Source organism: Grampus griseus (genome assembly GCF_964374135.1).
Source record: "Grampus griseus genome assembly, chromosome: 6".
In the NCBI taxonomy this organism is placed as follows: domain Eukaryota; kingdom Metazoa; phylum Chordata; class Mammalia; order Artiodactyla; family Delphinidae; genus Grampus; species Grampus griseus.
Window position 1 is genome coordinate 102,093,797 of NC_139000.1, and position 12,840 is coordinate 102,106,636.

At 38.7% G+C, this 12,840-nt stretch overlaps 1 protein-coding gene across 1 annotated transcript in view; it reads left to right on the forward strand.

Moving 5' to 3' along the window:
* CDCA2 (cell division cycle associated 2) overlaps positions 1–12,840 on the forward strand; it is a gene marked incomplete at both ends in the record, with an annotated part of 48,724 nt that overhangs the window by 16,993 nt on the left and 18,891 nt on the right. Inside the window, 4 exons of the mRNA XM_082657201.1 lie at positions 842–929; positions 6,011–6,273; positions 8,313–8,397; positions 8,863–9,107. Coding sequence (XP_082513327.1) covers positions 842–929; positions 6,011–6,273; positions 8,313–8,397; positions 8,863–9,107 — 681 coding nt within the window. The remainder of the gene's footprint in view (positions 1–841; positions 930–6,010; positions 6,274–8,312; positions 8,398–8,862; positions 9,108–12,840) is intronic.

Genomic DNA, 12,840 nt, shown 5'->3' on the forward strand with positions numbered 1-12,840 from the left:
CCTAATACCGGTAGAGTGGAAGCTTTTTTCCCGCACCTTCTCTGTCATGTAGATCCAGTACATGTCCTGTTGACCTTATCTGGACTGGCTTAATAAATGCTTGATGGTCATTAGGGTTGACCATCAGGGCCCCCGTGGGTTTCATGTATATCTCAGAATCGCTTATAATCTCCACTCCCTCTGCTCTATTCTAGTAGATATGGAATCATCATCTGACAATAATTTTTCTTATCAGAACCTCCATTAATTTTTGGCCATACACCATGATTTACAAGTGGTTTTTACATTAATATGAGTGTCTTTTTCTATCCTGGCCATTGATGGTTTTCCTTTTCTAGCTATTGATACCTTCTGTTGTTTGATTAGTCATTATATTTTTCTTTATTTTGAGAATTTCCTCTTTAAAGAAAGCGTTGGCTGGTCCGAATGCAGTGGTGTTTACAATTAATTGATCACAGCCAGTTACAGATTTCTTTGTTCCTTCTTCACTCCCACTGCTTCACTTGACTAACCTAAAAAAAAAAAAAAAAAAGAGAGAGAGAGAGGAAAAAAAAGAAAGCAGTTAACATAGTTTTCTAGACTTTAAACAATAAGACAGCAAAAATGTGTCCTATAAACGTTTCCTAGAGAACTGAAAATTGTTGGGTAGGATGTTTGGAGGTTCCTAATATAGGATTCCTATATACTTCCTTAAGAATTAACTAGATAATGAAGGCGATGGATTGATTGATTTAATATCAGATTTCCAGATAATCTATAATGCTTACTCAAATCTTTAAAAATATCAGTAATCTTATAAGTAATAAAATTTAATACTTCTTTACTCTTATTTTTCTCCAAGAAATCTTCTGAATCTGGTTTAAATCTACAGTCTGGATGTTTAGTTGGAGAGTATCCTCTACTTTCAGAACTCACAGAGGCTTCAAGTGGTAACTATTTCATTTTTCCTTAGTACATGTGCCCATTCACCCATTGAAATGTTTGTTCAATAGACATTTATGCTTGGTTTACCTATGTGCTAACATTTGGGAAAACTAAAACCGTTCCTTACATTTTAGGAGCTCATGGTATATTAGAAATGTTTTAGAATTCTTGTTACGTGAGAGATGACATTTTCTTTTTTGAATTACTACCAATAAGAATTAGGGAAATATTTCCAAGCTGATAGAATGTATTATAAAGGATGGGATTATACCAATAGCTCATGCAGCTCAATATCAAAAAAAACAACAACCCTATCAAAAAATGTGTAGAAGACCTAAATAGACAGTTCTCCAAAGAAGACATACAGATGGCCAGTAGGTACATGAAAAGATGTTCAACATCGCTAATTAGTAGAGAAATGCAAATCAAAACTACAATGAGGGCTTCCCTGGTGGCACAGTGGTTGAGAGTCCGCCTGCTGATGCAGGGGACACGGGTTCGTGCCCCGGTCCGGGAAGATCCCACGTGCTGCGGAGCACCTGGGCCCGTGAGCCATGGCTGCTGAGCCTGTGCGTCCGGAGCCTGTGCTCCGCAACGGGAGAGGCCACAACAGTGAGAGGCCTGCGTACCGCAGGAAAAAAAAAAAACAAAAAAAAACTACAATGAGGTATCACCTCACACCAGTCAGAACGGCCATCATCAAAAAGTTTACAAACAATAAATGCTGGAGAGGGTGTGGATAAAAGGGAACCCTCCTACATTGTTGGTGGGAATGTAAATTGGTGCAACTATGGAGAACAGTATGGAGGTTCCTTAAAAAACTAAAAATAGAGCTACCATGTGATCCAGCAGTTGCACTCCTGGACACTCCTGGACATATATCCAGAAAACACAAAAACTGTAATTTGAAAAGATTGAGGCACCCCAGTGTTCATAGCAGCACTATTTATAATAGCCAAGACATGGAAGCAACCTCAATGTCCATCAACAGATGAATAGATAAAGACATGGTATATGTGTACAATGAAATATTACTCAACCATAAAAAAGAATGAAATAGGGCTTCCCTGGTGGCGCAGTGGTTGAGAGTCCACCTGCCAATGCAGGGGACATGGATTCGTGCCCCGGTCCGGGAAGATCCCACATGCCACAGAGCAGCTGGGCCTGTGAGCCATGGCCGCTGAGCCTGCGCGTCCGGAGCCTGTGCTCCACAACGGGAGAGGCCACAACAGTGAAAGGCCCGCGTACCGCAAAAAAAAAAAAAAAGAAAAAAAAAAAAAAGAATGAAATAATGCCATTTGCAGCAACATGGATGGACCTAGAGATTATCATAAAGTCAGAAAGAGAAAGACAAATACCATGTAATATCACTTATATGCGGAATCTAAAAAACTGATACAAATGAACTTATTAACAAAAATGAAAGATTCACAGTCATAGAAAACAAATGTATGGTTACCAAAGTGTAAAGGGGTGGGGGAGGGATAAATTAGGAGCTTGGGATTAACAGATACACAGTACTATATATAAAATAGATAAACAACAGGGTCTTACTGTATAGCACAGGGAACTATATTCAATAGAAAAAGAAAGAATAGGATCTCTAAACATTTAACAAGTATATTTTGTTAGAGAAAACGCTACACATGATTTTTTTGGTTTTTAAGTGTGTGAAAAGGGACCGGCATTCAATATGCTTGTATTGAATGAAAGTCACCATAAGGTATAAGGTTTACTTTCAACATACCTGTGTCTTTATCTTTAAGTAAAACTCTTGTATATGTATAGCTGACCCTTGCTTTTTTGTCAATCCTGAGAATTTCTGCCTTTTAATGGGCATATTTGGTGCATTAACCTTTCAAGTCATTATTGAAATGGTTTTATTTAAATCTGCCATTTAAAAAAAATTTTATCCACACGGCTTGCAGAATCTTTGTTCCCTGACCAGGGATTGAACCCACTCCCTCAGCAGTGAAAGTGTGAAGTCCTAACCACTGGACCACCAGAGAATTCCCTAAATCTGCCATTTCTTTCACGTATTTTCTGTTCTATTTTTTGTTTTCCCTCCTCTCGTCTATTGGGCTTATTTGAAATTTTAGGAATCTATCCATTACCTTCTAAACTATACCTCATTGCATCTTTTGGTTTTTTTTTTTTAATGGTTACTGTAAGGACTGTGGTATATACATCCTTAGATTTTCACAGCCTTCTTAGAGCTAATATTGTACAACTTCAGGTGAAATACAGAAACTTTACAAACTGTACAGATCTACTACCTCTCCTCCCACCCATGTCTTTTATGGTCCTTTTACACTATAGATGTCATCTATACTATATTTATATTCATTTTAAACCCCACAAGATAAGGTTTTTTGGTTTAAACAACCATGGGTATTGGGAAATATGTGTATATTGGAAATAGCCTCTTATAGTTACCTAGATAGGTACCATTTCTGGTGCTTTTCATTCCTTGCTGAAGATCAAAGTTTCTGTCTGGTATCATTTCCTTTCAACCCGAAAAAGAACTTCCTTCAGCATTTCTTGTGGTGCACATCTGCTCTGACTTCTTAATTTTAATCATGCGATGGATGGATGGATAGATGGGGCAGAGAGCAGGGTTATGAGTTTGTTACCTGGATGAAATAGGTTGCTTTTGCCTTCAGCAATTCTTACCAATTCTCTTGCTTTACTCTCATGGGACTTTGTCTTAGGAATGACATATTCTTTGACAGTGGTTATAGAATGTATGAAGTATGGTCATTAAAAACTGTCATCATACCTAACACCTCCCTGTACACTCTGTCTTCTTGGGAACATCACAACAAGGGCCAACGTATCCCATTTTAACACCCCTCTAGGCCCTAAGCAGGAACATTGTATAAGACAGGAAAAGACAAATCTCCCATAGGCGGTGGGGCCTTGATTAAAGGAGTCTAGTGCTGGTTCCAGTGTTTTATTTTAAGCTGGTTGTCTGGTGACACCCCAGAGGTTATTATATCTCAGACGGTGCACCTTTAGGAAGAGGGAAGAGGTCTTATAAAGTGGGATACTTCAAAAACAAACACACACATAGAAAAAGAGCTCAGATTTCTGGCTACCAGAGGCCGGGGAAGGGGGAAGGGTGAATTGGAGGAAGGCAGGTAAAAGGTAAAGACTTCCAGTTATAAAATAAATAAGTACTAGGAATGTCATGTACAACATGATAAATATAATGAACACTGCTGTATGGTATATATGAAAGCTGTTAAGAGAGCAAATCCTGGGCTTCCCTGGTGGCGCAGTGGTTGAGAGTCCGCCTGCCGATGCAGGGGACACAGGTTCGTGCCCCGGTCTGGGAAGATCCCACATGCCGTGGAGCAGCTGGGCCCGTGAGCCGTGGCCACTGAGCCTGCGCATCCGGAGCCTGTGCTCCGCAACGGGAGAGGCCACGGCAGTGAGAGGCCCGCATACCGCAAAAAAAAAAAAAAAGAGAGAGAGCAAATCCTAGGAGTTCTCATCACAAGGGAAAATTTTTTTCTATTTCATGTTGTATCTGTATGAGGTGGTGGATGTTCACTAGATTGACTGTGGTCATCACTTCGTGGTACGTGTAAGTCAGATCATTATGCTGCACACCTTGTATCAATAAAACTGGAGGGAAGAAAAATAACCCCTCTAAATACTGACGCCTATTAAAAAAACCTGTTACCCTTCAAACAGAAACAACAAAAAAAGAATAAATAAAATGCAAATCACACTCTGTCACTCCCCTCAGAATCTCTCCCTGGCCTCCCAGCATACTTAGGATAGAATCCAGTCCATCCACTTCCTACTAAGCCGCACCTGACCTGGTCCTTAGCCTTGACTCTGAGCTTGTGGCTTAGCTGTCTTCCTGCTGGCTCTGTTCCAGTCACTCTGGCCTTGCCCCACCTCTTATACGCCAGGGGCACTCCTGTCACTGGTCTTTGCACTTGGCTTTGAGCGTATGTATAATCTTCCCTAGACACACGTGCGGCTCACTTCCTCACTGTGTTCAGGTGCCTGCTCGGCAGGCTGTCCTTGAACTCACCTCCACCCCTCCCATACCCTAACCCTATCTCTGCATTATTCTCCTTAATGGCATGGGTTACTGCTTGTTATTATATATACATTTCTTTAATTTTTATATTAAGATGCCTGTAGATTCACATGCAGGTGTAAGAATGAATCCATAGGAAGAAAGCCTGTCCACCCTTCCCCCAGTTTCCCCAGTGGTAACATCTTGCATAACTGTAATACAGTGCACGACCAGGAAATCAACACTGGTACAATCCACTGACCTCTTGGGTCAGATTTCACCAATGTTGCATGCACACGTTTGTGTGTATATTTGGTTCCATGATTTTATCACAGGTGTAGACTCACATAACCACACTACAGTCAAGATATATCGCAGTCCCATCACACGGTCCCTCATGCTACCCTTTTACACAGGCACAGCTACCTCCTTCCCTCTGTGCCCCCAGTTACTATATTTTATGTTGTCTGTTTGTCCTCTGAGGCCATGGGGGCTTTATCTGTGGTGTTTGTATCTCTCGCAAAGTGCCTGTCACACCTTAAGCGCCCAGTATATATTTGTTAAATGTCAATCATCAGGCAATGCTCTCTTGTGAGAATTTGCAGGGGGGAGCCTTGCCTTGCTTGGGGGCACATACAACATGTTCACTTTTTTATCTGATAGTCGTTCTCCTCAGCATTCTGTCCTTTCCCTCCCAGTACCCGTGTGTGCTGAAAATGCCTCTGACTCCACCAATAAAATCAGTCATGATTCATTGTCTGGCTCAAGTTAGGTTCATGGTGCAGACCATAGGTGTCGTGAGTGGAAGCAGAGTAACAGTTAATAGTTGAGCCGTGGGGGCCTTCTTAGATTTCCGTGGAGCCAAGACACCTTACTCACTGTTGCCCTCAGTGGTCACATTTGAAATAAAAGCTGTGGCCAGTGCCGCTTCTCTTTGTTTCATGTCTCCAAGTGAAATCCCAGATGCTACTCCTCAAGCAGGATATCTTAGGGTTGAATTTCTGAAAAGGTTGTTATTCCTTTTGTAAATACTTACTACTTTTGTTGTAGAACAGACTGACTCAGATGTCTGCCACCTCTCATGTTTACACCTCTGTGTTGAAGGAATCCAGGTCGCTGACTCTGTAGAGGGCAAAAGATCCAGCGATGCGGTTTCAGTTGACAAATTTACAGAAGTGAGTACAGACATGGCTCCTGAAGCCAGGTCACTGGTTACTCCACTGTGCCAGAGGGACATTCCATCCTCTGAGACCTTTGTACTTCGTTCTGTGCTGAAGAAACCTTCTGCAAAGCTGTGTCTAGACAGCCTGCAGGTCAGTATAGAGCTACATTTCCTAAAGCAAGTTGAATAAAAATTCATTTTGGTTCAAGGAAATACCTCTGAAATGTTATGTAATACTGGCCTAACAGGAAATGTCTTTTTTTTTTTTTAACTCAGTTTGGAATATAGTATGTTGAATTTAATATAGGTAGACCATATTTTATAAGAGTTTCGTAAGTTATTAATGTGTGAGTTTGTTAATTATTTCCACCAAAAATGTCTGCTTTTCAAGATACCTCTTACAGGCGAGCATCTTTAAGTTGAGCTAGTATGAGAAGAGAGTAGGTTGATGGGAGCTAGCTGGCATTTATTGAGTACTTCCAGTGAAGGTTCTGGAATATATGATGTATGTGCAGCAGCAGTATCCAAGAAAGGTATTAGCCCCATTTTACATAAACTCAGGCTTGAAGTTGTTAAATGAACCCAGACGAATCTGATGTTAAACATCCATGACAGGCTGTAAACACTCTGAGAGGTTGAGAGGATGGCTCTGGGGTCACAGTGCCCGGTTTCATTCGCTGACGCTGAAGTTTAAGAACTAGGTAGATTAGTTAACCTTTTTGTACCCTGGTTTCCTTATCTATAAAAGGACAATATTAGTAACTTCCTTACAGGGTAATTTGAGCATAAAGTAGGATAATAATGTGCAGTTAGCACCAGTGCCTGGCAAATGAGAATTACACATTTTGTTGTTGTTGTTGTTCTTGACCATACAGCTATACCTATAAATCTGTCTTTAAAGCCAAAGTGAACTAGACTACCTTCTATCTACATGGATATATGGTCAGTTGTTATTTTTAAATGTTTTAACAATTTTTCTGGTTAAAGAGCTTGATTTGGGTTTCTATACAGCACTGCTCATTTTTATCTTTTATTTGTTTTATCTTCTCCTCAAAGAAGAGACTTAGCGTCTTAATGATCTGTGTAACTCTTATCAATTAACAGTGTTAATGTAGCAGAAACATCAAGTCCTGCCACTAAAATCATATGAAGACTTTCACAACTAATGGTCTTCTTGCTCAGCTGCCCAAAGCTTGCAAGTGTATTCTGTTTGAGTTGTTGGATAACTTTCATGGTAATAATGAAAAGTAAATCTAAACGTTAACATGAACTTTGTTGTATAAGTTCACTTATTTCACAAATACAGATGTGAGCATTTTCCTGGTTGGGAAAATGAAGCTGAGTCTCAGGAGATGCTTGATGAAGGAGGTTTGTTTAGGGCAGGACTGTTTCTTAGAGAAGGGGCTGCTCTTGGGATGGGTGTGCTGGAGAAAATGACCAGCTCTAGAGAACAAGGGCTGGTCAGGGCTTAGGATGAGACGGGACAAACAGATGGTGATTTGGAGGTGCCTCTCAGCCACCCACAGCCCCGGCTTTCGCCCAGTTTGCTCCAGTGGCCCTGTGTTTGGGCTTGCCCCTCCTGTTCTTCAGGATTCACATTGTCCTTTCCTCACCAGCTTGCTTACTCTATAATCTTCTGGAGAAGCACAGAAGGACAAATGATACTTTCTTTGCTTGTTCTAACTCAGGAATATAGTATCGTAGACTGGAGATTTATACACTTATAAAAGGTGTGGTTCCCATGTCTAAAAGACAAAACACCCTATTATGCCATGTACATCTTTGTTTTTTTCTTGTTGTAGTGGAATTCTTATACTTTAGACCATTTATAGAGTCTATCTCGTTTGACACCATCCAGAGTACACTGTAATTCTGGCCATTCACATTTTCCTTCAAGTCACTTGCCAGGTCAAGAATGAGGGAATGAATTTAGCCCACATTGTGGATTTCTGTTCTTTAATTTTGGCCTGAAACTATTTACTAAAGTATTATGATAGCTAAGGAACCCAGTTTTTCGTTGTGGCTAATATCATGACATTTTAAGTCAGATCAACTATGAAAGTAAAGATAATCTGCAGTACTATGTAGTATCTACCCTTGGCAGGAAAAAAATTTGAAGTTGTTGTTCTTAATGTCTGTGTGTATGTATTTATATATGTAAAATTATTCATCAGTGTTTATTTTATTTAGGAACACCATGACAACCTCTGTGATGGTGGGACTCATCCAAGCTTAATCTTAAATCTTGCAAACTGTTGCAAAGAACGAAAAGCAAGTAAGAAATTCAGATTTATTTTGAAGCCTGAAGATATCATTTGCTTATTATGAAAAACACCTGAGGTAGTATGTAGTATTTTCAATGATCTACTAACGCCTGATGCTTCTGAAATCACATGGGAATGAAGAAGAGTTGGGAGGGATGGACCCTCTGTTGAAGTTTCAGAATTGGTTCCACCCATGTCATCTATCCCTTTTTGCTTAATGTGAAACTTGTAAGGAAATTGATGTTCAATTTTGTAATCTTTTAAGACAGGCATGCAGAATTTACTTTAAAATCCATGACCATATTTTAATTAGAAATATTGCTTATCTTTTCCACTTTAAACTTTTTTTCTGTACAAACTATGTTTTGTGTTATACAAATAGCCAGATGCAATCATGTGAAAAGATTCTAGGATATGTCTTTTAGGTAAGAAATGTAGTTTAGTTTTTAAATATATTCCCATTTATTATCTAATAGAAGGTCAAGAAAATTGTACAGTACCAGACTCTCTAAATGTGAGGAAGAGGAAGAGAGTTACTTTCGGAGAGGACCTAAGCCCTGAAGTGTTTGATGAATCTTTGCCAGCAAACACTCCGTTGCGTAAAGGAGAAACACCGGTTCGTAAAAAGGATTTAAGTACCCTCAGTCCCCTGCTACTTGAACAGTCCCCAGCTCCTGAGGGGTTACTTCAACCAAATTTTGATGACAAGGGAGAGAATCTTGTAAGTGTGAAAAGTGTGGAACAATCTTGTTTACATTTTCATCAGACCTCACCTATTTTGCATGAGCAATAATTGTGCTTTGATATCATGAGATGGACTGAGCAATGTGTCATGGTACAAATTAATGCATTTTCTAGCTAGGTGATTACCAGTTTTCTCCTATTAAAAACAATACTTCCATGACTCCTTGTACATAGCATATTTTCTGAAACCTAACTGCTATTGATTGTAAGATGTACCATTGTTTTATCTATCACTAAGAAAAAAGGCTGAAAGTTAAACTGTGATACACACCATGTACTCAGATTTCAGAGGTGTTAAAATGTTGAAAGAGCAGCAATCTTAGGATTGATATATTATAAGTATAAATTGTTCTTCCTCCTAAGATGAATTTCTGCAGGTGGGATTACTGGATTAAGGAATATGAACATTTTTTGAACTTTTTGATACATACTGCTAAATTATTCAGAAAGTATGTACTAATTTGAACTCACAGCACTATAAATGATCTAATTTATTATACCTTTGTAAACCCTGGGTTTTAATGGTACTTTTTTTAAAAATAGCTTAATAGGAGAAAAAGATGACTGGAAAATATTGTTTGTTAGTGAGGTTTGAACATTTTCACATGTTTATAGGCTATTTGAATTTCTTGAGAACTGCCTATTAGTTTTACTTACCCATTTTTATATTGGGGCCATCATTCAATCTCTCTCTTGCTGTTATACTTTGAAATAAGAATATTCTGCTTTTGGCCAAGATGGAATAAGAGGGACCTAATTTACATTGCCATGAGAAACAACTAAAAAGCCAGAGAAAAAGATATGAAACAGTGGTTCACCGGCATTGACTGTCTGGAAGCACAGACAGTAATCTCTGAGGCAGGTAACAAATGAGGTAAGCCTTACGAGAGCCCCAACTTACTGCCTGGGCTGAATTTCCAGGCTGCAGCACAGGGAGGGGATACCTTGGTGGAGCCTGGCAGTCTCCATGAGTTGAGAAGATGGATTTGGGGTCTGGAAAAGTGAAGGAAGCTGGAGTTCACAGGGTAAAATACCAGAGAGAAGAGACCTGCAGAGAGAGAGAATTCTGGAGATCTGCAAAGGGTCTCGTCAAGTCTCTAGCTGAGTGCTGGTCAACACATCCTTGTGAGTAAACTGCCCCAGGCCAGGGAGGAACTGCCCAAATGGAGCAGAGGGAAATGCCTAGAGCTCACACAGGGTAGGAATTGTGTTCCCACCAACTCATGTAGAAAAACCTTGTAATTCAGAGGGTGTCAGGTACTCAGAAGAGTATTGCTTCATTAGTGGAGCAGAATTAAACTAAAAGCCTGGCAAAGCCTAAAAGCAAGTCTTGAAAGGATCTAACTTATACCCATGTAACTGCGTTGCATAATGAACCTCAAGAATATCAAAACAGCTTTTGGCAGCTGTGAAGGTGGGGAGATCCCAGGGAGGCCAAGGCATCAGATCTCATTGTCCTCCCAGCCCTTCAACCCTCCTCTGAAGGCCCTCAATAAAATGGTTTTATCCTTCCCACCAAACCAAAACAAAACAATCTAGCAACAAATAATGTTAAACTCAAAATGTCTGGCATTCAATTAAAAATTAATACTTGTGTAGGAAAAGATGCCCCATAATGAAGAGAAAAATCAGTCAATAGAAATAGACCCAGAAATGACACATATGATAGAATTTCTAGAGAGACATTGAAAGAGTTATTTTAACTATATTTCGTATATGTTCAAGAATGTGAGAAAGGATTGAGCTTCTTAAGAACATGGAAGATAAAGAAAAGACCCAAATCAAACTCTGTACATTATAATCTCCAGGAATAAAAATATGTTGGATGAGATTAATAGCGTATTAGAGACTGCAAGAGAAAAGATTAGTGAATTTGAAGATGTAGCGATAGAAATTATTCTCAATGACACACAGGAAAAAGACTGAACAAGAATGAGCAGACAATTCGTGATCTGGGACAACTTCAGGTGGTATAAAGTGCTTGTAATTAGGGTTCCCAAACGAGAGGAGAGATTGGAAGGAACAGGAAAAAAATATTTGCAAAATAATGGCTGAAAAATGTCCAAATTTGATAGAATTATTAACCCACTGATCCTAAAGTTCAACATATTCCCAGCACAAGAAACATAAAGAAAAATACACAAAGCTTAAAATCAACAATGAATGGCCTAAAAGGAGCCAGAGAGAAAAAGACATGTGACATAAGAAGAACAAATATAAGAGGCAGCAGATTTCTGGTTGGAAACTATGCGAGCGAGCCAGAAGGCAGTGCAGCAACATCTTTTAAAGATGTATTTAACTACTTGGAGCAAAAAACCAAAAATAACCTGTCAAACTAGAATTCTCTATCTAGTGAGACCATCTTTCAAAAGAAAAGGTGGAAATAAAGGCTTTTTCAGACATAACAAAAGTTGAAATAATTCATTACCATAACAGGTTGGCATTAGACGAAGTGTTGAAAAGGAAGCCCTTTAGTCAGAAGGAAAATAGTTCTGCAGGAAAATCTGCGTCTACACAGAGGAATGAAGAGCACTGAAAATGCTAAGTATGTGGGCAAATGTAACAGACTTCTTTTTAATTAGTCTCCATAAAGGATAATTATTCAAAGCAAGAGTAACAACAATATTTTGTTTGGTTTATAACCTAGGTAAGTAAAATATACAACCAAATTAACATGGCATAAAGGTTGGGAGAGGTTCTTAGGCTATAAACAAAGTGGAATAAGTTAAAAGATGTGTGCTGTAAACCCTAAGCCACTATAAAGTAACAAAAGATGTGTGGGATGCAGGTAAAGCAGTGCTTAGAGGAAAATTTCTAAAAATTAATGCCTGTATTTGAAAATAATAGAGGTCTCCAATTAATGATCTCAGCTTCCACTTTAAGAAACTAGAAAAAGAAAAGCAAATTGAAACCAAACTAAGAAGAGGAAAGGAAGTAATAAAGATAAGTGTAGAAATCAATGAAATAGAAAACAGAAAAACAATAGAGACAAATCATTGAAATCAGAAGATTTTGCTGCAGAAAATAATAGTAAACTTCTAATCAGACTGTTCAGGACAAAAGGAGAGGATACTCATTAGCAATATACGGAATAAGGGAGGTGACATAATTACATATCTTAATAATACTAAAAGGATCATAAAAGAATATTATGAACTTTATTTTATGCCAATAAATTCAACAACTTAAGCTACGTTCCTTGAAAGACACAAGCTATCAATCTCACTCAAGAAGAAATAGGTGGTCTCGTTAGCTCTATATCAACTAAGGAAATTTAAATTGTAACCTTCTCACAAAGAAAACTGCATATGCAGATGATTTTACTAATGAATTCTACCAAACATTTAAGGAAGATACAATACTAATTCTGCATACATTCTTCCAAACAAATTGAGTTGGGAATGCTTCCCAACTCATCAATGTCAGCAGTAGCCTGATACCATAATCAGACATTATGAGAGAAGAAAACTACAGTCCAGTATCCTCACAAACATACTAACATACTAACTAAAAAGAGAATAAATACATTATGACCAAGTGAGATTTTACCCCCAAAATGCAAGGTTGGTTTATTTGAAAGCCAGTCTGCAGAGTTCACCATATTAACAGAGTAAAACAGAAAAACTCTATGGTCATCTCAGCAGATGGAGAAAAAGCATCTGACAAAATCCAGCATTCATTTCAGATTAAAAACTCTGAGCAAATTGGTG